The following is a 23,004-nucleotide window of genomic DNA, read 5'->3' as shown; positions in this document are numbered from 1 at the left end:
GTAAAATTTCTTGAACTTAGTAACTCTTAAGGTGATTACAAAAGTGAATATCCTTGTTCTTAGGAAATGTACGTGGCAGTATTATGTGTTCAGGGAGCATGATGTGTTCAGAAAATGGATTGATAAATAGGCAGATGGATAGATTGGTTAGATAGAATTATATGGCAAATGTGGCAAAATATAAAAATTGATGGAACTGTGGTATCGGGAGACAGGGGTATGTTGGAGTTTTTTATATGGGTTTCATTTTTTTTTTTTTTTTTGGCAACTGTTCTGTAAATTTGAAAATATTTCAGAATAAAAACCTAGCAAAAAAAGATGCAATTTCCAAATAGAATCACATTCTATTTTGGGGGTTGGGAACTGAGCGTATCTTTTGGGGGTCACAATTTAATCCATGACATCTGATTGAGCTACCTGTGACAGGAGAGGAAATGCATTGAAAGGATCCTGCCGTTCCCATGTCAGTGGGGAAGGACAAGGGTGAAGAATGTCCCTCAGGCCAGGACCTGGGAGCTGAGCACCTCAGGGCTCTCCCACCCTCAGCTCTGCTTCCCTCTGTCCCTTGCTTCACCGTCTCCTATGGACGCCCGATCTCCTGTGGAATGTGGCCTGAAACACAGCCGCCAGCAGACCCAAGCCTGTCCCATCCCTGGAATGTCCTGGCCTCTTCTTTGCCTACATCCTATTGTTGTTGTTGTTGTTTAAATCAAATAACAAGCAAAAAAAGTTGAAAATGTGTCTGCTTGGCCAGACCTGCCTCCTGTATTGACCCTGATCAGTCTGCTGTGGCCGGGACTTGGGGTATCTGTGTCAGGAACCCCCTTGGAGGAATCAGCTGAGGCTTGGAAAGCAGAGTCTTGTCATCTAGCCACATTGTATACATGAGTCTCGGGGTGCAGTTGATCTTATGTGATTCTTAAGGTGGGCTCGCTAAGCCTGAGCTGTCCAATATGGTGGCCACTAGCCATGGGTGGCATTTGAACCCTTGGAATGTGCCTAGTCAAAATTGAGGTTGGCTTTTAGTGTAAAATGCTCATCAGATTTTGAAGCACTCATACAAAAAAATTTAAAAATATCTCATTAATGTATTTTATATTATCACATGTTGAAATATTTTAGATGCATTGGGTTGAAAAACAACCCACCTGTCTTTTCACTTTCCAAGTTGGGCTACTTGATGATATAAAACTGCATGTGTGGATTGAATTCTATTTCCACTGACAGTGCTGCTCTAAGCCATTGGTTCTCAGAATGAGTTCCCAGATCATCAGCATTACCTGGGAAATTGTTGGAAATACAAATTCCCAGGACCCTGCTCCAGACTTAGGAATCCAAAGCAGCCGTCTCCATGTTAACAAACCCTCTGCAGGATTCCAGTGCCTCACTGTTCCAGCCATAGCATGTTATCTACCATTGAATACTGGATTATGTTCAGCATGATGATTCTAGATCCTGACATTTCCCCCCATCTTTATGGAGTTGAGGAGAATTTCTTAGTTCCTTTAATCTGTGTGCTATTTAAACCCTTTCCTTCTGTAAGCTTTCCCTGGCAGGTGCCCAGCAGCTTAAATATCAGTGATGCTATTAGTGAAAATATTTATTAGACACATCAAAGGAACACCTAAGCTTGTGCATTCCTGGGGATCTTCTGTAACAAACAGAAATCTCACATGGTGCTGAATCTGCCTTCGATGACCAGGAAACAAAAGCCAAAAAAATGTAGCCGTGCATACAGAAGAAACAAGAATTAGTAACTGAGACTAGCGGCTTTCTGTGTTTGATGTTGCATTAAGGAAATGGGAACACAGTAAGAGTGGCTTTTGCTTTGGAGGACGGATGGGATCAGGTTTTGGCCTCTGTGCCCTGCCTCCTGGGAAGGTTTCTGTGGCTTTATATACTCCAACAAACATGTGTTCTTAATTGTAATCCACAGCCTTGTGGGTGCAACCTGTTGTACATAGGACCTTCTGAAGGTGTTAGTTTTAGTTAAGGTGTGGCAAACTGAATCAGAGTGTCTTAATCTAGGTAAATGGAGAGAAAGTCCCTGGGCAGAGCTGGAAGTCAGCAGAAACCGAAAGAGAAAGGAGGCCACATCACCATGCCACAAGAAGCAGACCTGCAAGCAAGGGATTTCAAGGCTTGCCAGCAGCCAGCACCAGAACCTACTAGATTTGGGGCAGAAAGGGAGCCCCTTACTGAGATACTTTATCTGGACTACTACTAGCCTTAAAACTGTGATCTAATAAATGCCCATGGTTTAAGCCAACGCATTGGGTGATACTTGTCACAGCAGCCCTGGCAAACTAAGACAGCTTCTATGCAAGAAATCTTTCTCAAGTGGAATCTGTTTGGAAGGTGTGGGGGTAATGCAGTGCTCTCTTTACAAATGTTGCTGCTGCCCAAATGCTCTGTAAAGAGATGGCCTGCTGTTCACTTTCTCTCATCACACCCTGTAGCACATCTTATTTCTGCTGTTGCCTGGTAAGGGTAGGATCAGAGCTATTTATGGTATTCAGAGGGATGCTGCAGTTCCAGAAGAGGAGAGTAAGTTGGGCATAACTGGCAGAATGGAACACTCAGACGGGGGCTTCAGAGCTGGCATCGTATGTGTGGCCAATGTCATGATACTTTCTTTTTCTTTGAACTTACTAATTTTATTCTCTTGCTGTACCAGTTCTCTTTTCCATTTATTAAAAATAGAAATTAAAACGTTGGGTATCTTTTGAAGTTCAGATATCTATATTAGTACAACTTTGGTATCGGTCTTATATCCGAAAGTAATCAACGAATTACTGTGTTTATGTCGACAACTTGGCTACTTTACACATATATATAAGCTAATTAAATTTACATGGTATCAATGACATGTAATTTACAAGACCAATTTATAATTTTTGGAATTATATTCTTCAAGTTTTTGGTTTTCTAGAAAATGAAACAGTTCTGGTTTAATTCATTATATTTAATGTCCAAGCCTTTTTTATTAAAAATATTTTTTATTGTGAAATATAACATAGATTCCCAAAAAAGCAATAATTTTCAAAGTATGTTTTAACAAGTAGTTAAAGAACATATTTCAAAGTTTGGTGTGAGTCACCAGTCCACATTTCCAGTGGACTATGGAAATAGTCCATAGTCCTTCTAGCTGCTCCCAAACAGGGAGGCTAAAAGAAATAGCATTATAGTAATTCAGCACTCATACTTGCTTGTTAAATCTTATTTTCTCTGTTTTATAACTCCTCCTTCTCCTTTGATCCTGCACCCAATCTTTAGGGATTTTTTTGTCTATGCCCCTTCTAACTTTTTCATGTTGAAAAATATAGGATAAGGAGATGAACTAGTTGATGTTCTGGAGAGGCTGGCCCCTCTGGGTTTCAGGACTTATCTGGCCTAGGAACCCATTTGGAGGTTATAGGTTTCAGGAAAGTAAACTTAGTACATGAAACTTTTGTAGAGTCTTAGTTAGAGCCCTAGATGGTCTTTAGTGCTTACAGGAATGATGTTGGTGGGGGGTTCACAAACCTGGTAACTAGCAATAGCTAGCTGAAGTTTCTTAAGAGTAGCTTCCAAATAGCCTCTCAACTCCATTTAAACTCTCTCAGCCACTGATATCTTGTTTTGTTGCCTTTCTTTTCCTCTTTGGTCAGGATGGCATTGTCGATCCTATGGTGCCAGGGCCAGGTTCACCCCTGAGAGCCAAGCAGACTTTATGTCATGCTCCACATAGCGGGGAGGATAATGATTTTCCTTGCAGAGTTGAGCTTAGAGAGAGAGAGAGAGGCCTCATCTGAGCAACCAAAGAGGTTTCTTGGAAGTAACTCTTAGGCATAATTATAGGTAGGCTAAGCTTCTTCACTGCATAAATAAACTTCACAAGAGCCAGCCTCAATACCAAGGGCTTAGCCTACTGACTTAGTAGTACTCAACAGTTGAAAGAGTACCAGGGGTTTCCCAGATGGGAAAATTTAATATTTCCATATTTTTTCTCCAGTCAAGGGACTCCACCAGTACTCTTTTTTTCTTTTTAAATTTTTTGGCATGGGCAGGCACTGGGAATCCACCAATACTCTTTAATTATCAGCTCACCATAGTCTGGGATGTCTCCAGATACTACATTAAGCTACATGGAATGACAAGGCCTTGTTCCTGTTCTGGGCTCCATGTGTTTGGGTTGTTTGAATGAGCTGCCAGTCAGGTTGATTTAGATTGTGTGTTACAGAAAATTTAGGTTCTAGACACAATAAACCTCTCTGCCTTTGGCCTCATATGGGAGGTGAAGGTCTCGAGTACATACCCTGTCATCTATTGCCCTGGATTCTGATTTTCCTTCATCCCAACCAGATTAGCTTTGTGTTTATCTCTACGTGAAGCCTGACCTCTTTTTCAGTTCCTTTAACTGTTATTGTATGTAGCAGTGCTGACTTCCAGAGCTGCAGAGCTCTGTTTCCAAATCTTCGGTGTCACAGAGGTACCCAAAGCTCCAGGGAAATACCAGCTTGTACACATATAGCTCAGTGTCTCTGAATCTAGAAATACACTTACGACTTTGGACCAAGTATAGATCTTACAATCTAGTATCTAATTTCCTTATAAGTCTTTTCTGAATGAGATCTTAGCATATTTATTTTTTTTGTTTCTGGCTTATTTTGCATAGCATGATGTCCCCAAGGCATGATGATACTTTTTAGAGCAGTGGTCATTGGTTGGGCATGTCCCTTGTGCTCAGGAGCTTTGTGTACTTCCTTTTCTATTCTCACAGTGACCGTGGAGAGTATTTGTGCTCCCCAGTTGGGTTTGCTGCACGTGGGTCGGCATGCCATAACATTTTTACTGGAAGTCATTGAAGGAATTTATCAGATGGAGACCCTCTCTGAACCAGATAACCTCTCTGATAACCTCTCTGAACCAGAGAGGTTAGGGGCTTGCCGAGTATTCCACGGTGCCCTCTCAGATCCTCATGACCTGGCCTTAAGCTTTTCCTCAGTCACTCTTCCACATCCTTGCCTTCACTCGGATTTAGCTTTTACAGAATGCAATAATAAAAATAACAGCAATGGTGATTCGTGTTGGGGACTGTAGGGCTGACAGCTATTGAAAGTGTACTGGGCTGACAGCTATTGAAAGTGTACTGTCTGCCAGACACTGTTACAAGCACTTTGGGTGGTTAACTTCATTTAATCTTCGTAGCCACGTGATGAGGCAGGTACAGTAATCAAGCCTCTTGTTTAGGGGAAGAAACCAAGTGGTTTGCACAAGATCTATTGCTGGAAGTTGGCCGGGCTAAGATTCAATCCTAGGTGCCTGGCTTCAGAGCCTGCACCCCTCCCACTGAACCCTGCTGCCATGGCAAACTGGCACAGCTTCCCCCAGGAGGGCAGAAAGTCTCCTGGCTCACCTCTTCGTCAAATGGGCTCATCCCCCATTGCTTCAACCCTTTGGTGTTTGGAAACATTATCCTCCTTGGAATCACAGTCCTGGACTTAAATCCTGGCTCCTTGGATTGATCTGTCTTCTCAAGTGCAGCGTCCTGGGGCTATCGTTTGAATGAGAAGTTCCTAGAAAAACCTGTGGGTGCCCGGCAGAGGCTGAGGCCCCTAAAACCGGGTCCCTTCTGTGTACAGGAGCTCTTAATTCTATCCCTGGACCTCAGGGTAGGCCGGTCTTCCCCAGCTTCAAAACAAAAACACAGCTCTGGGAGGCAGGGTACATAGCAGCTTAGTGAGGTGTGGAATCTAGTTCATCCTCCAGAGCAGCTAGTAAATACCTAGGAACAGGACCAAGCAACTACTGGGGCCACATCAGTGTCCGGACACACAGCGTACCCCAGTCTGAACCAGCTGGACAGGCTGAGGTCCCACCCAGAACTCTGAGTCCTGAAGCCGCGAAGGCCGGTGCCCCTCCCCCATTGGCTCCGCAGGCTGTATTCCCCGAGGGAAAAGGAGCAGACTTTACTAGCTGCAAGGGCGTAGCTCACTCAAGGTGCACTTGCAGAATTAATCAACAAATTTTCACTACTGAAAACAGGCCCTAGCACAGAGAAACCTGGAATAAACAATATAAGCACTAGGAATTTTTGCCCCAGCAGAGAGGGGATGGGGCTGATGGAAAGAAAAAAGAGGCTTTTTGAGTCAGCACAAAATAGTGGAAAAGGGCTGGACTCCAAGAAAAGGGGGCAGATTCTATGAGCCACATACCAACTTTAAGCTAGTGATTAACAAACCTCAGGAGTGGGTAGGCTCTGAAAAGGCTTTTTCTGTTTTTTTTTTTTTTTTCTTGTTGTTGTTTTTCCTACTCCTTATCATTAGATAAGGCCCTAGCACTGCCCCAGGCAAGGGTGGAATTCAGCTTGTCTGAGACAAGGTAACTAGTCAGGTGAAAGGAGTCTTCCCTAAAGCCTGTACATTCCCATAAAAGCTGTATCTTCTCCAAGAAGAAGGTGTGGCCCAGCTCAAGTGGAATTCCTGCTTCAAGGAATTCAGGCCCCAGGGACTGGAAAACTGAAGTAATTAATGCCAACCTATGACCTCTCCTTGGTTTCAACCGGGCCATAGCAGAGAGAGTCTGCCAAAATTATGCTGGTGGGAAGCCCCAGGCAGGCAAGCACCATATACTGGGCAGGACAGGAAAAACACAGAGTCTAGAGGCGTCATAGGAAAATCTGTTAACCTGCTGGGTCTCACCCTCAGGGAAAACTAATGCTAATGACCCTGTCTTCCTGAGAGGAGGCCAGTTTGGCCTGGGAAAAATCTGTTTGGAGACTATCATATCTGAGGAGACCCTCAAAAAAAGAAAGAAAGCCTCCATATAGGGAGGGCAAGGAACAGAAAAACAAGAACTGAAAAATTCTGATCAGTTAAATAGAGTGTATGCTAGAGATCCAAAATAAGTTAATGTCAAAGAAGAGTTAGAGAACAAAGCTATCCAGCAAGGAAATACTAGGTAAAAGAGTGAAAACAACCTCCAGAATTAACTAATTAAGGAAATTAAATGCCTAGATGACAGCAAAAAATAACAGGTCATACTAGGAAAATTGAAGATATGGCCCAGGCAAAGGAACAAACCCAGCAATTCAAATGAGATACAGGTGTTGAAACAGCTAATTCAGGATGTTCGAACAGAAATGGGAAATTACATCAAAAATCAAATCAATGAGTTGAGAGAGGATATAAAGAAGACAATGGGTGAACAAAAAGAAGAACTCAAAAGTTTGAAAAAACAAGTCATAGAATTTAGGAGAATAAAAGGCATAATAGAAGAGGTGAAAAACAAACAAACAATGGAAACCTGTAACAGTAGATTTGAAGAGGCAGAAGAAAGGATTAGTAAACTAGAGGGCTGGACATCTGAAATCCAACAAACAGAATAAAATGTAGGGAAAAGAATGGAAAAATAGGAGTAAGTTCTCAGAGAATTGAGTGACAACATGAATTCCCAAATATACATGTTGTGGGTGTTGCAAAAGAAGAGGAGAAGAGAAAAGGAGGAGAAAGACTAATGGAGGAATAATCACCGAAAATTTCCCATCTCTTGAGAAAGACGTAAAGTTACAGATCCAAGAAGTGCAGCGTACCCGGAACAGAATAGATCCAAATAGATGTACTCCATGATACTTACTAATCAGATTGTCAGATGTCAAAGAGAAAGAGAGAATTGTGAAAGCAGCAAGAGAAAAGCAATCCATCACATACAAGGGAAGTCTGGTTGATTATGTGTGGATTTCTCAGCAGAAACCAAGGAGGTGAGAAGGCAGTGGCATGATATGTTTAAGATTCTAAAAGAGAAAAACTCCCACCAAGAATTCTATATCCATAAAAATTGTCCTTCAAAAATGGGGGGAGGGGGGGAGATTAAAATATTTTCAGGCAAATAATCACTGAGAGAATTTGTGACCAGAATACCAGCTCTGCAAGAAATCCTAAAGGGAGCACTACAGGCAGGTAGGAAAAGGCAGAAGAGAGAAGTGTGAAGAAGAGTGTAGAAATGAAGACTATCTGTAAAAGTAAAAAGAGAAAAAAATTAGATACGACATATAAAATCAAGAAAACAAATGGTAAAAGAAAGTACTGTAATGACATTACATTGTTAATGGATTAAACTCCCCAATCAAGAGACATAGACTGGCAGAATGTATTAAAACAAGGATCCATCTATATGCAGTCTACAGGTGACTCATTTTAGACCCAAGGACAAACACAGGTTGAAAGTGAAAGGCTGGAAAAAGATATTTCATGCAAACAACAAGCAGAAAAAGAGCAGGAGTAGCTTTACTAATATTCCACACATTAGACTTCAAATGTAAAACAATTAGAAGGGACAAAGAAGGACATTATATGTTAATAAAAGGAACAATTCAACAAGAGGACATAACAATCATAAATATTTATGCACCAAGCCAGAGTGCTCCAAAGTACATGAGGCAAACACTGTCAACACTGAAGGAAGAAATTGACACATCTACCATAATGATTGGAGACTTCAGTTCCCCACTTCATCGATGAATAGAACATCTAGACAGAGGATCAATAACGAAACAGAGAAATTGAATTTGAATAATACAATAAATGAACTTGACTTAACAGACATTTACAGAATTTTACACCCTACAGCAGCAGGATACACATTTTCTCAAGTGCTCATGAATTATTCTTAAGGATAGACCATATGCTCAGCCACAAAGGAAGTCTCAATAAATTTTAAATGATTGAAATCATACAAAACATTTTCCCTGATCATAATGGAATGAAGTTGGAAATAATAACAGGCAGAGAGCCAGAAGATTCACAGATATATGGAGGCTAACGGCACACTCTTTGTTTTAAAAAATATTTTTATTAATAAAACAACATATAAACACACAAACATTCTTAACATACAAATATTCCATATCTGGTATACATTCAGTGGCTCACAATATCATCACATAGTTGTGTATTTGTTCCCATGATCATTTTTTTAAAATTTTGCTCATTCCAGAGAAAGAAATAAAAAATAAAAAACTCATACATATTATACCTCTCATCCCTTCCTCTCATTGATCACTAGTATTTCCATCTACCCAATTTATTTTAACCTTTTAAGCAACACACTCTTAAACAACCAGTAGGTCAAGGAAGAAATTACAAGAGAAATCCATAACTGTTTCTAGACAAATGAAAATGAAACACAACATATCAAAATTTGTGGGATGCAGCAAAGGCAGTGCTAAAAGGGAAATTTATTGCCTTAAATGCCTATATTAAAAAAGAAGAAAGAGCAAAAATAAAGGAATTAGCAGTTCACTTGGAAGAACTAGAGAAAGAGTTAGAGAAGGATTAGAGCAGAAATAAATGAAACTGAGACCATGAAAACAATAGAGAAAATCAACAAAACCAAAAGTTGGTTCTTTGAGAAAATCACTAAAATCGATGGACCCTTAGCAAGGTTGACCAAAAAAAAAAAAAAAAAAGGGAGAAAGAATACAAATAAATAAAATCAGAAATGGGAGAGGAGACATGACCACTGACCCCGCAGAAATAAAGAAGGTAATGAGAGGATAATATTAGCAACTATTTGCTAATAAACAAGACAATGAAGATGAAGTAGACAACTTCCTAGAAAAACATGAACAATCAACATTGACTCAAGAAGAAATAGATGACTTCAGCAAACCAAATCACAAGTAAAAAAAATCGAATCAGTCATCAAGAAGCTCCCCCAAAAGAAAAGCTCAGATGACTTCTCATGTGAATTCTACCAAGCATTCAAGAATTAGTACCAATCCTGCTTAAGCTCTCCAAAAAAAATTGAAGAGGAGGGAAAGCTACCTAACTCATTCTATGAAGCCAACATCACCCTAATACCAAAGCCAGACAAGAAAAGAAAATTACAGACCAATCTCTCTAATGAATATAGATTCAAAAATCCTCAACAAAAACTTGCAAATCAAATCTAGCAACACATTTATACACCATGACCAAGTGGGATTTGTTTCAGGTATGCAAGAGTGGTTCAACATGAGAAAATCAATTAATGTAATACACCATATCAACAATCAAAGCAGAAAAACCAAACCACATGATCACCTTGATTGATGCAGAAAAAGGTGTTTGACAAAATTCAACAACCTTTCTTGATGAAAACACTTCAAAGGATAGGAATAGAAGGGAACTTCCTCAACATGATAAAGGGAATATATGAAAAACCCACAGCTAACACATCCTCAGTGGGGAAAGTCTGAAAGCTTTCCGTCTAAGATCATGAACAAGACAAGGATGTCCACTGTCACCATTGTTATTCAACATTGTGCTGGAAGTTCTAGCCAGAGCAATTAGACAAGAAAAAGAAATACAAGGCATCCAAATTGGAAAGAAGAAGTAAAACTCTCACTGTTTGCAGATGATATGATACTATATGTTGAAAATCCTGAAAAATCAACTTCAAAGCTACTAGAGCTAATAAGTGAGTACAGCAAAGTGGCAGGTTACAAGATCAACACCCCCAAATCAAGAGTGTTTCTATACACTAGTAATGAACAGTATGAGGGGGAAATCAAGAAAAAAATTCCATTTATAATATCAATCAAAAAAATCAAATATTTAGGAATAAATTTAAGGATACAAAAAACCTAAACACAGAAAAATACAAGAAATTGCTAAAAGAACTCATGGAAGACCTAAATAAATGGAAGGGCCTACTGTCTTCATGGATTAAAAGGCTAAATATAGTTAAGATGTCAGTTCTACCCAAGTTGACTTGTAGATTCAATGCAAAACCAATTAAAATCCCAAAAACTTACTTTGAGAACTAAAAAATCAATAACCAAATTTTTTTGAAAGGGAAGGGTGCCATGAATAGCCAGAAATATCTTGAGAAAGAAAAATGAAGTGGGAGGTCTCATATTACCTGACTTTAAAGCATTTATGAAGCTACAGTGATCAGAACAGCATGGTACTGGCATAGGGATAGATGTACTGACCAATGGAATTGAATAGTGTTCATCTGAACAATTGATGGACAATGGATCTTTGATAAGGCAGTCAAGCCAACCCATGTGGGACAGAGTAGCTTCTTCAATAAATGGTGCTTAGAGAACTGGATATCTATATGCAGGAAATGAAAGAGGGTCCATATCTCACATCCTATACAGAAACTAACTCAAATGGATCAAAGCCTATACATTAGAGCTAAGACCATAAAACTTCTAGAAGAAAATGTAGGGAAATATCTAATAAATCTTGTAATAGGAGGTGGTTTCCTAGACCTTATACCCAAAGCACAAGCATTGAAAAACAAAATAGATAAACGGGAATTCCTCAAAATTAAATACTTTTGTGCTTCAAAGAACTTTGTCAAGAAAGTGAAAAGGCAGCCTACACAATGGGAGACAATATTTGAAAACTGCATATCAGATAAGGGTTTACTATCCAGAATATATAAAGAGATTCTTCAACTGTTAAAGATGAACAATCCAATTGAAAATGGGCAAAAGACATGAACAGACACTTCTCAGAGGAGAAAATACAGATGATTAAAAGGCACATGAAAAGATGCTCAACTTCACTGGCTATTAGGGGAATGCAAATCAGAACCACAGATACTATATGACATCCGTAGAATTGCCATTATCAGAAAAACAGAAAACAACAAGTGCTGGAGAGGATGTGGGGAAAGAGGCACACTTATCCACTGTTGGTGGGAATGTAAAATAGTACAACCGCTCTGAAAGGCAGTTTGGCAGTTCTTCAGGAAGCTAAGAATGGATTCGTCATATAATCCAGCAATCCCATTACTAGGTATATATTCAGAGGACATGAGGGCAAGGATACAAATGGACATTTGCACACCAATGATTGTAGCAGCATTATTTACGATTGCCAAGAGACGGAAACAGCCCAAATATCCATCAGTGGACTAGTGGCTAAACAAGCTGTGGTATATGCTTACAATGGACTGTTATGCAGCCGTAAGACAGAATAAAGTGATGCAGCATGTAACAACGTGGATGACATTATGCTGAGTTAATTAGTCAAAAAACAAAAGGACAAATCCTGTATGGTCTCACTGATAGGAGCTAACATTAATGAGTAAACTTGGAGAATTGAAGTTAAGAACAGAGGTCATCAGGGGATAGCAAAAGGGTAGAGACTGGGAGATTCAGAAACGGATAGTACAGTGGTCCCTGACGTAGCACGGTTATATAAATACACTGAATGAAGCTGAATGTGAGTATGGCTGGGGGAGCTTATGAAACCAGAAGGAAAAGTAGAAGATAAAGAATGAGACAGTATAATTTAGGAATCCCTAGAGCAGACAACAATGGTGATTAAATGTACAAATAAAAAAATGTTTTTGAATGAGGGAGAACAAATGAATGTCGGTATTGCAGGGTGCTGAAAATACACAGTATAAGGGAAAAAGTACAATCAGTGCAAGCTAGGGTCTACAGTCAATGTAACATTGTAATAAACTTCCACTGAATGTAGCAAAGGCCTTATGCCAGAACTAAATGTCAGCAGGCGGGGGGTACGGGGAAGGGGTATGGATTCTTTGTGGAAGAAAAGGAAATGTCTTCATATAAGTTATGGTGGTGAAGGCATGTCTATACACTTAGGTTGGATTGTATGATGTGTGAAAAAAAACCTTAAAAATGAAAAGAGAGAAATAAGGGCTAGAGAAAATGTGGTGAGAGAGATGGACCTATTCACTGTCGATGGAGAAATGGGAGGTGCAGCCCCTTGGAGGGCAGCGTGGCGGTTCCCCGGGAGGCTGGGGTGGGGCTGCCACAGGATCCTGCAACCCCGTGGCTCGTATGTATGGAGGAACTGAGTGTGGGGACAGGAGTGGACATTTGCACACTGGTGTTTACGGTGGCAGTGTTCTTACACACACAGATGCCCCTTTTTAGTGTATGGTGTATTGGAGAGGCTGGAGGGAGGTACCTGAAACGGTTGAGCTGCGTTTCAGTAGCCTAGATTCTTGGAGATGATTGTGTGACGATGCAGCTTTCACAGTGTGACCATGTGATTGTGAAAACCTTGCGTCAGATGCTCCTTTTATTCAGGGTATGGACAGATGAGTGAAAAAATATGGATTAAAAAAATAGGGGGGACAAAATGTAAAATAAATTGGGTAGATGGAAAAACTAGTGGTCCATAAGTGGGAGGGGTAAGGGGTGTGGTATGTATGAATGTTTTCTTTTTATTTCTTTTTCTGGGGTGATGTGAATGTTCTAACAGTGATCATGGTGATGAATACACAACTGTGTGATGCTATTGTGAGCCACTGATTGTGCACCATGTATGGAATGTGTGGGTGTGAAGATGTGGCAATAAAAAAATATTTAAAATAACCCAACAACACAGCTCTGCCTTCTCCTCCCTCCCCTTAGATAAACCCCCTCTGGCCTGCCCCTGCCCTGGCCTCAGGGTGTGTGTCCGCCCTCAGCCAACCCCCTTTGCCTGGCCTCAGAACCCACAGCATCACGCTCACTTATTGGAAACACATCAACAGTCCTGCTGTCCACCCAAAGCCAGCGCCCCAGTTCCTTATCACACGCTGGACCGACTGGAGGATCGAGCCCCCCAGCTGCCTCCTCATGTCTCTCCCCTCCTGCCACACCCCTGCCCCCCGTTGTCCCTCTCAGCCTGGTGAAAGCCCACCCGCCCTGCATGTCCCCCCAACTTCCCCTCCTCCTTGAGGGCTGCTGACCCCCGCCAGCCTCTGTCCTGTAGCTGCCTGTTTTCTGTCTCTGCCCCATGGATGTGTGCGTTTCTGCTCTGGGCTTCCGGGGAGCACTGCCCCAGGAGTGTCCCCTTCGCCTCCCCCGGCCTCGAGCTCACAGGCCACTTCCTGCCCCCCACCCCACGGTGCCCGATCCGAGGTGCCCCCCAGGGCTGCGCGGTGCCCAGGGCCGGGGCGGAAGGCTGGCTGGCGGGGGCCATCCCCTGGGCCTTTCTTTAATCACGATCACAGAGGGTGCTCAGGGCAGCCTCCCAACTCCGGGGACACCATGTGCAGGGGTGTGGACTGGAGGGCAGGGCGCCCCGCATGGCCTCCTGCAGGTGCAACACGGAGCTTGACCGACCCGAGGGCGTCAGTAACGACGTTTCTGAAATGGGATCCGTGCTCAGAATCCAAAGTGCCTGAGATGCAGGCTCCGTCCAGCTGGTCAGCTTGGGGCTGCCCTTCACTTCCCCAGGGACCATTCTTCACCCCCCAGGGACCATCCTTCACCCCCCCAGGGACCACCCTTCACCCCCCACCAGCCCCCAGCCCCGCAGAGTACCATCCCCAAGTGGAGTGAGCCATGGAGCCCACAAGCAGGTCTTGCTAGAGGAGGACCAGGGCAGTGGCCCGAAAGTGTTAGGTCCTTCAGGATTTGTACTCGAGCCAAAAGGTTGTTTTTGCAAAATAGGCAATGGACCGATCGACAGGCTCTCTAAGCCTAACTGAAGACACAAGGTCTTGAACCTGTGAGTTAAGAAGGCTCTTAGGTGATGCTCTGTTTTATGGGTGGGGACACATGTCTCTATGGGTTTGCACAGGGCCACCCAGCTGGCCCGTCGCCTGATTTCTAGCACATGCCTTCGTTCCAAGCTCCTGCTGTAAATATAAAGATGCTCCTAGCAGCCGTTGTGTTGGGGGACGTCTATGAAAATTTTCAGCCCCCAAAACCCACCACTTTTGGCTCAGCTCCCAGCCGTTGCACTGATAACGATATTAGCAGCCAGCGTCATGTTTTTAATTAAGTGTTTCAGGTTTTTAATTAAGCACATAACCCCAGAGATGCATGTTCTCTTGTGCCTGTCTTAGAAATGAGGCACAGGGCCAGGGGCCCGATGCTGAGAGACGGGACCAGGACAGCGTTCCCGGCCGTCCCCCGAGCCTGCGCTGCCTGTCCGGTGCTGCTGGGACCTTCCTCTGCCTGAACCCCACACCCCGCCCCCTTTTCTGTCCCCCACTCCCCACCTCCTACAAACAGAAATAAGCTCTTAGATGCAGCACGTGCTCCCTGCTCTGGCCCCCCAAGACTGTCCACCCTGAGCCTGGGACTGCTCTCTGGCCACTGGGAAAGTCCTCCTGGCCGCCCCCACCCTCGCCACTCTGGCCACAGCACCCCATGGTTGGGTGCCAAGCCATGCTTCCTGAGCCCCAAAGGTGAGTTTGCCTAACGCCCGCTGACTGCTGTCCTGTTGTCTCCACATATTATTTTGGCAAGACTTTGAGTCCCGGGGACCCAGCCTCTGTGGAAATGAGGGGCAGCTTGGCCCCCTGTGTGCTCGCCGCGGTGAGCTGTGTCCTTCCCCACCCCCTGCGGCCTGTTCCCGCCTCACCCTGGGCCCCTGACGTGGTGAGGGTGACGGGTGATGCGCCACGAGCCTCCGGCCCCACGATTGCTGGTGGGATGGGCGGTGGGGGTGGGGGGCTGTTACCGGCCCGGGCAGGGCCCTCCCCTGCTGGGTTCTCAAGCGGGTTTCGCAGCCGTGGACTCGGGTCTCTGCAGCTCTTCGGGCCACACTGAACCGGCTCTGGTCCTGTTGGCGACTCGCAGGGAAACTGAGGCAGTGCCTGGACCCTTCACATTATTGCAGTCAGAAATCCTGGGATGGCAGCAAGCTCCCTTTTCCATCGGCAGCATTGGCTGCGTAGTTTTCAAAGCCTGAAATCAGAATTGATTTTCCTCTGGGGATCCCAGAGGTGCCTGGGATGCTTCTAGGCAGAGCAAGGGATAATTCTTTTTCACTGTGGGGGAAAAGTTGCTGGCATTGTGAACTGTCACTCTGTATTAAACACCTGTTCCATTGATGGTCTGGTAGATATTTGAGAGGCTAGAGAGTCTGGGGAAGGGACCCTTTGTACCTTGAGAGGGGAAAGGAAAAGACGGTTATAGGGTCCTATCAGAAGGGCGGCCTGGGCACAAAAAGATATATATTGTGTGGTCTTGCTTACATGAAATACCTGGAATAAGCAGGTTCATCGAAGACAGCTAGTGGGTTGCAGGTTCCCAGGGGCTGGGGGGTGGGGGTGATGGGAAAGGGGAGCCCATGCCCAGTAGGTGCAGAGTTTCTGCCTGAGGTGATGAAAACTCGGGGCAGCGAATGTTGGTGATGGCAGCACAGTGTCTGCGTGCAGCTGAGACCACTGGCTGGTACCCTGGGGAGTAGTTACAATGGGAAGTTTTGTGTTGTGTGTATGTTACAACAGGAAGTTTTTTCAAAATTTAAGAATACTTTTTTAAAAAGGGCAATGGCGTGAGTTTTGCATCAACCCACGTGTCACTTTGGGTCCTTTTGTCGCACGTCCTCACTTTTGTTCATTTTTTTTGGGTACGTTGGTGTCCAGTGACTGGAAGTGCACACAAATCATCTTTTGTCACTTGTTTTGGAATCTTGACTAGGACTGCTGGGCTGACAGTAAGACTTCCACCGGCTTCCCTCTTTACAATGGGGCACCCTTTGAGACTGGACCTGGGGAGCAGAACTAGGGCTTTGCTCAAATTCCACCCGGCCCCCAATTTTCTTTTTCTCTCTATTGAGATGTGACGTAGAGTATGTGAAGGGCACTCATCTCAGTCTTAGCTGCGCTGCCTGTGGAATGTAATGCCTGTGTCACCACCACACTGCCGAGACGGAAGATGTTCTGGCAGCCCCGGGAGGCTCCTTCCCAGCCAGAAATTCCCCCGGGAGACTAACTGCTCTTCCGAGTTCAGTCACTGTCGTTTGGTTTTGCTGATTTCTGAACTTCATGCTCCTGGAATCATGTAAGAAGGACGTACCTGGTTGCATCTCTGCTCCCTTCCCCGAGCCTAATGGAGACGGCGGGGCGGACGCGAGGGGAGAGAACCTTGAGGCCTGTAGAATGTCTGGGAGAGCCGAGCATCTAATGGCGTGTCCTTGTTCCTCCCTCTCTCTCTCTCTCTCTCATTGCTGTGTGGTTTCCCTTATATGCTACCACTAATTGATTCAGCCTTTTTCCTTTTGAAGAACTTCTGGGTTGTTCTAGTTTGTGGCTTTTATAAATAAAGATGCAATGAAAAATTTTTTTTTTAACAGATAAATCTGGTTTTTTGTTTGCTTGATAGCCCCAGGGTGCATCCAGCCGCGCCTTACTGCAGCGCTGGGGCTCACCCATGGGGCTCTTGATATGCAAAGCCCAGACATGCTGCCGGTACTTTCTGAGCCGCGATACCAGGAAGCTGACAGCCAGGTGGATGGTGCACACGCGCTTGTGTCTGTCACCCTCACGTGGCCACCAGCCACAGCTGGGCACAGCAAGTCCTTCACCCGGACCCCTTCACCTCATCCAGTCTGGCTACCGTGCTCTCCTCGTGGGTCAGCAGGGAAGGGGACTCGCAACCTTCTTCAGGCCTGGCTGCAGGGTTCCTGGAATCTGCCTGCTCAGGGACTCAGAGGGCAGAGAGGCATTGTCCTTCTCATCCGATTTCCTCACCGGCTTCTTGTTCTTGCTGCATTTCTTCAGGGTCTCGCTGTCCATTTGGGGGACAGCCACAGCCTTGGCCTCAGTGCAGCACTGCTGGCCCCCAGGAGCCACGCAGAGACCTGGGGCGGGGAGGGACCTAAGCCTGACGGCGCCCGAGAAACGTGGCCTTCTGAGGCCCAGCGTTCTTCAGGCTGATCTGCAGCTCCGCGTGGCCAGAAACCCGCGGCACGTGCGCCGGTCCCGGGCAGGACATCCCCACCGCCTCCCCAGGTGGCCCCGGACGCTTCGCTGCTCGCGGTTCCCAGTGCTGCAGTAAGCAGAAAGGAGCCACTTTTGTTTTTTTGGGTTTTTTTTATTCCAAATTTGTTTTTAATAAAGGAGTTAAGTTTCTTTTTATCCTATATAAAGCAAAAACAACTGTAATTAGAAACTTCATTTTTGAAGTAAAATATTTACATATGAGCAAGTAACGGTGCAAAATTTATGTGGAAAAAAATGGAAAGACAGGGAGTTAATAAAAAACAGATGTGAAAAGTTTTCAAGTGTTAGTAAAAAATACTGATTAGTGTTCAGTATTAAATTGAATTAATGCCGAATTAATCTAATTAAAGTCTAATCTGAGAAGTCACATAGAGAAAGCCAAAGTATATACAGTCATGAAAGTAGTATCCGTAGACAATTTAATATAATAGCCTCTGAAAGGGATGAGTCTGCCCCTGGCATCAACAATGCCATCTTGACCAAAAGGGGGGAAAGAAGTGTAACAAATAAGGTATCAGTGGCAGAGAGAATTCAAATAGAGTCAAAAGGCTACTCTGGAGGTCACTCTTACGCAGGTTTCATTAGACATTGCTACTATCATAACTTGCCAAACCCCAACCAAAACCATTCCAGCCAATCCTGAAGAACACCCAAGGCTCTATCTGAGATTCTACAAATGTTCCATGCACTAGGGTAAGTTTCCAGAAACCTACAACCTCCAGATGGGTCCCTGGACCAGATAAGTCCTGAAATGCAGAGGGCCCAGCTTCTCCAGCGCATCAGCTAGTTTCATGTTTCCTTCCAACATGAAAAAGTTAGAATGACCATAGTCCAAACACCCCTAAAGAGTGAGAAAAAGATCAAAGGTGGTGGTGGAGTTATACAGAGAAGGTAGGGTTTAACAAATGAGTATGGATGCTAAATCATTATACTGATATTTGTTTTAGTCTCCAGTGTCTTGGAGCAGCTAGAAGTAAAAACCTAAAATTGTGGAATTGTAACCCATATCAAACTCTGAAATCTATTCTGCAGCTAATTGTTGCGATGTGTTTAGAAATATATTGTTGTTGTTGTTGTTTTTTTGTATATGTTATTTTTTGCATAAAAAGAAAAAAATTTCTAGCCTCCAGGGTTTTGGAGCAGCTGGAAGGAAAAATCTGAAATAGTGGCATGGTAGTCCATGACAAACTCTGAAATCTGTCCTGTAACTGCTTGCTGAAGTGTACTTTGAAAATTATTGCTTTTTCTCTCTTTTTTTTTGTATATATGTTATATTTAACAATAAAAATGTTCTTAAAAAGCTCTGAAAATATAAATAACCAATGAGTATATTTGTAGTAAAAAAAATTAGGTACGAAGCAGGAGCGGTGCTCGGACACCTGGAAAGCGGCCCATAGGCTGCACGCGGACTCTTAGCAAGATAATTACCTTGTCCAGAGCCCTTCTTAGTGAACATTCCTTTGATGGACACAGTCGCTCATTTCCTGCAGCTGTGTGTCTGGGAGAGGATTGCTGAGTCACAGGTGCTATTTTAGCTTTGTGGAGACTGCCAGCACCATCTCCTGCTCCCTCCGGCTGCACGTGGGCCTTCCGCCTGCTCCACACTCTTACCAACCCTTGGAATTAGTATTTTTCTTTTTCTTTTTCAAGTCATTCTGGGCGTGTGTTTAGCAATACCCTAAAATTTAAAGGATACAAAAGTCAAATTTTGGGGGTAACTGTGCACATGCTTTAAACCCCTGCCCCTCCGTGGGTGGCCCCCAAGCCAGGAGAGTGGATGGAGCAGGGCCAGTGGGCTTTCACACTGCTTGCTGCAGACGTGTGAGGCCCCCGTGATGGTGCTGGGCGTTGGCGTGTCACCCGTCTTCGAGCACTCTCCCTCTCTGCAGCGTTCCTTAAAGAAGACTCACACGGGTTGCCTTTGTTTGAAGTCGTTCTCATGTACCTTGAATGGAATTTAACTGGGCCAGCAGATGGAAACTCATGCAGGAGTACCCCCCTTGTAGATGTCAGAACCTTCAATAGATGTTCATTCTATCCTCTCTCATCATCCCTCAGCAGTGTTCTGGTCCCGAAGTTGTCTTCCTTTTCTTACCCTTTGAGCACTTTACTGGATGAGATGACATGTGGAGTGCATGTGTTGGGATGTTCAGCCTGAGCTGTTCCCTTCCCTCTACTTCTTCCAGCCATCTTTGGCTGTCCTTGAGTTTTTTTGTGCGTGACCCTATCTTGCCTTTTGTGCCTCTCACGGTGCCTTTTCCATCGGCCCTCCCACACCTCTGCCTTTTTTTCCCACCAGGAAAGCAGATGTTTCAGACTCAGCATTTGAAGGGTAACAGGGCGGATTCACATACTCACAATCTTCTTCTCTGAAGCAGTCACGGAAGCCCGTACTCTGTCCTGTACCTGGTAGAAACAGGATTCGTCTAGAATCACCTATTTTGTTTGTTCACAATCTAGTGCTCTGCAAATCCCCGCTACCTGACCTGAACTGGTGGGCACACGGCAGAGCCCCCGCCTCTTGCCGGTTTATCGTGCTCCAGTGATAATGCACTTCTTCGTTCTCTCTCTTCCCCTCTCCCCCCGCCAGCTCAAGAGGGCCAGTAGCGAGGACATGCTCAGCAAGTCGGGCAGTGCCACCCCTGTTGGGGTCGCGCGACTGAAGAAGACCGGGGCGGCCACAGCCATCGCCGAGCTTGGGGAGAGCCGTGCTCGGAGCAGCCCAGGTAGGAGGCCCGGGGCACCAGTTCCCCCTCAGCAGGGGATGAGCCCTTTCCCTGGGCAGGAGCTGCGGGAGGCAGTGAGGGCACCCTCCCCCCGCCGTGCGAGGGGCGGACATCTGCAGGTGCTTCCATCTGCAGGAGGCAGGTGAGGGGCCCCCCCTGCGAGGAGCCATCATCTGCAGGTGCGTCCACCTGTCCATCTCGGGGTGGGGGGGGGGGGTCCATCTGTCGCCATGAGCTTGTGAAATCCTTCTGGGATCCCCGCAGCGTGGGGTATGTCCTGGGGTTTGCCCTGCTGGGAGAGCCTTAGGTGAACGAATGGGACCCGTGGGTTTCTTGCAGAGGTGGATGCGTAGGATTTGTCCTGAATCCTATGGAAAGCTGGGAAGACGTTCCCTCGTCTTAGCAGTGGAGGCTGCTTACCGTTGCTTTGAGGGCAGGGGCAGCTGGAGTCTGGGAACTTTCTCCAGTAACTTTCTTACTGGTTTTGTGAGAACCAGCAAAGGTTTGCTTTCGCCATTGTGTTTGAGTTCAGAGGGTGGGAAACTTAGAATGTCAAGGAGTTTATTTAATTTTTTTTTTAAGTTCATGGATAAGAAAATTGAGTTTTCCTTGTGGTTTAACTTGTGTAATGCAGCTGCCAGGATGTTGCTAAATTGCTTAAGATGGGAAAATAGCTGCCAAAATATATCATTGTTAAAGTGAAGTGTTAAAGGTTTGTTTACTCTTTACTTAAAACATCACAATCCAGACTACCTTTCCCAAAGTATATTTTACCTTTTTCAGTTCTCAAAAAAATTGAAGTTGCAAAGGTTGTAGTTGGCTTTTCTTAGGGTTTATGGGCAAAGGCCTCATGTTTCCATATGATAGTTTTACTATTTTAAAGACTGACTTCATTCTAAGCATACACACATATATTTAGTTTTAATAATACAATAAAAAATTAAAGTACAAATTAACTTTATCAAGCCAGCCCAACACTGATTCCAAAAGTTGAGAGCACTAAAAAAAGAAATGACAATCTTAAATACTGATGCCAGAATATTTGATTAAAATATTAACAAGTAGAATTCAGCAATAAAAGGAAAATAGTGTATGTCACAACCAAGTGGAATTGCCAGAAAATAAGACTGATTTAATATTAAGAAACCTAAGGAATATAAATTATCATATAGTAGTAATAGATGAAAGAATAAAAACCAGACGATCATCTTAATAGATATGAAAGATGCAGCTGACAAAACTCATAATCTTTCTGATTTGAGAACAAACTCAGAGCAGGCTATACGTTTACGGAGACTTCTTTGATGATATGAAATATAGGCATCTCACACCAAAGCCAGCAGTGCACTTGATGGTGACATCCCAGAATCATTTTCATTAAAATCAAGAACTATTCAAGTTTGCCTGCTGTCACCACTAGGATTTAATTTTTCCTGCAAGTACTAACCAAGACAGCGAGACAAAAGAAATATAGGAAGGAACTAAGTAAATGAAATAAATTTATGCAGACAGTACCACTGCATGCTTAGAAAAGTGGTTAGAATTTCCTGAAGGTATATTAGATGCAGTAAGAGGTCGGTGGATGGCTGGGTGTAGTATATAGAGTGTCAATAGCTTTCTTATTCATGACTAATTATAACAGTTAATAATATAAGAATTCCTCCCATTTATAAAGTAATAAAAAAGGTAAAATGCCAAGGAATAAACTTCTTGGTAAATGTGGAAGAGTCTATCTGAAAAAAATCTTAGAAACCTTTTGAAAGCCATAAAAGAAGACATAAATTAATGGAAAGATATGCATTGTCCTTAGACTGGAAGATTAAGTCTAATAAATATTAAATAAAATGAAGATGTCTCAATTCTATGACATCCTTTCCTTCCCAATTAAAAATACCAATGGGAATTTGGGAGTTGAAACACGGATGAAATGACACTGAAATTTATCAAAAACTGTGTTTCTCAACGGGGGGGGTGGGTGTATGTGATGATTTTTAACCCCCACCCCTGGGAACATTTGGCAACTGTCTGGATTTATTTTGGGAATGTAGATGGTGGCATCTGGGGGATCAAGGCCAGGGATGCCGCTAAACACCCTACAATGCACAGGACGCCCCCACAACACCAGAAGTTGTAGTGCTGCTGTTGAGAAACCCCGATTTAAAAGGATAAAATTCCAGAATACCCTGGAAACTTCTGGGAAAAAAAAAATCAGACATCTAGCCATAAGCGTCTTGGAACTAGGGGAGAAGTAGGTTGCTCGGTGGATGGTGGAAAAGGCCAGAGTGGACAGGGGAATTGAGGTGAGGGCAGAGGTGGCATTTTCACATCAAGTGGGTAATAATGGATGCAAAAGTAACAATTGATTAGGTCTTTGAGAAAAATAAAGCTGGATCCCTATCTCATTTCTCTCTTCAAATTAAATTCCACATGGATTAAAGATTTAAGCATTTAAAAATGAAACCATAAAAGTGCTAAAGAAAAGCTCAGAGAATTTGTTTGTGGCCATGGCATTAGATGAGCCTTTCCAAGTGGGAGCAAAACACAGAAACCATAGAGGAAAAGATGATTATACAATTATAAAAATACTCTGCAGAAA

General features: G+C 43.8%; 1 protein-coding gene and 1 pseudogene across 8 annotated transcripts in view; one reads left to right on the top strand and one right to left on the bottom strand.

Moving 5' to 3' along the window:
• The window catches only part of SPECC1 (sperm antigen with calponin homology and coiled-coil domains 1), a 307,237-nt gene that overhangs the window by 95,963 nt on the left and 188,270 nt on the right, over positions 1-23,004 (top strand). For all 8 annotated transcript variants that reach the window (XR_013177470.1, XM_077163993.1, XM_077163991.1 and 5 more), the window contains one exon: positions 20,273-20,408. Coding sequence is in view for 7 of the 8 variants with exons in the window: in XM_077163993.1 (XP_077020108.1) it covers positions 20,273-20,408 (136 nt within the window). In the remaining variant the exon portion in view is untranslated. The remainder of the gene's footprint in view (positions 1-20,272; positions 20,409-23,004) is intronic.
• On the bottom strand, positions 13,948-17,674 carry LOC143685602 (large ribosomal subunit protein uL1 pseudogene; annotated as a pseudogene).

Source organism: Tamandua tetradactyla, chromosome 6 (genome assembly GCF_023851605.1).
Source record: "Tamandua tetradactyla isolate mTamTet1 chromosome 6, mTamTet1.pri, whole genome shotgun sequence".
In the NCBI taxonomy this organism is placed as follows: Eukaryota; Metazoa; Chordata; class Mammalia; order Pilosa; family Myrmecophagidae; genus Tamandua; species Tamandua tetradactyla.
This window is presented reverse-complemented; position numbering and strand designations above follow the sequence as displayed.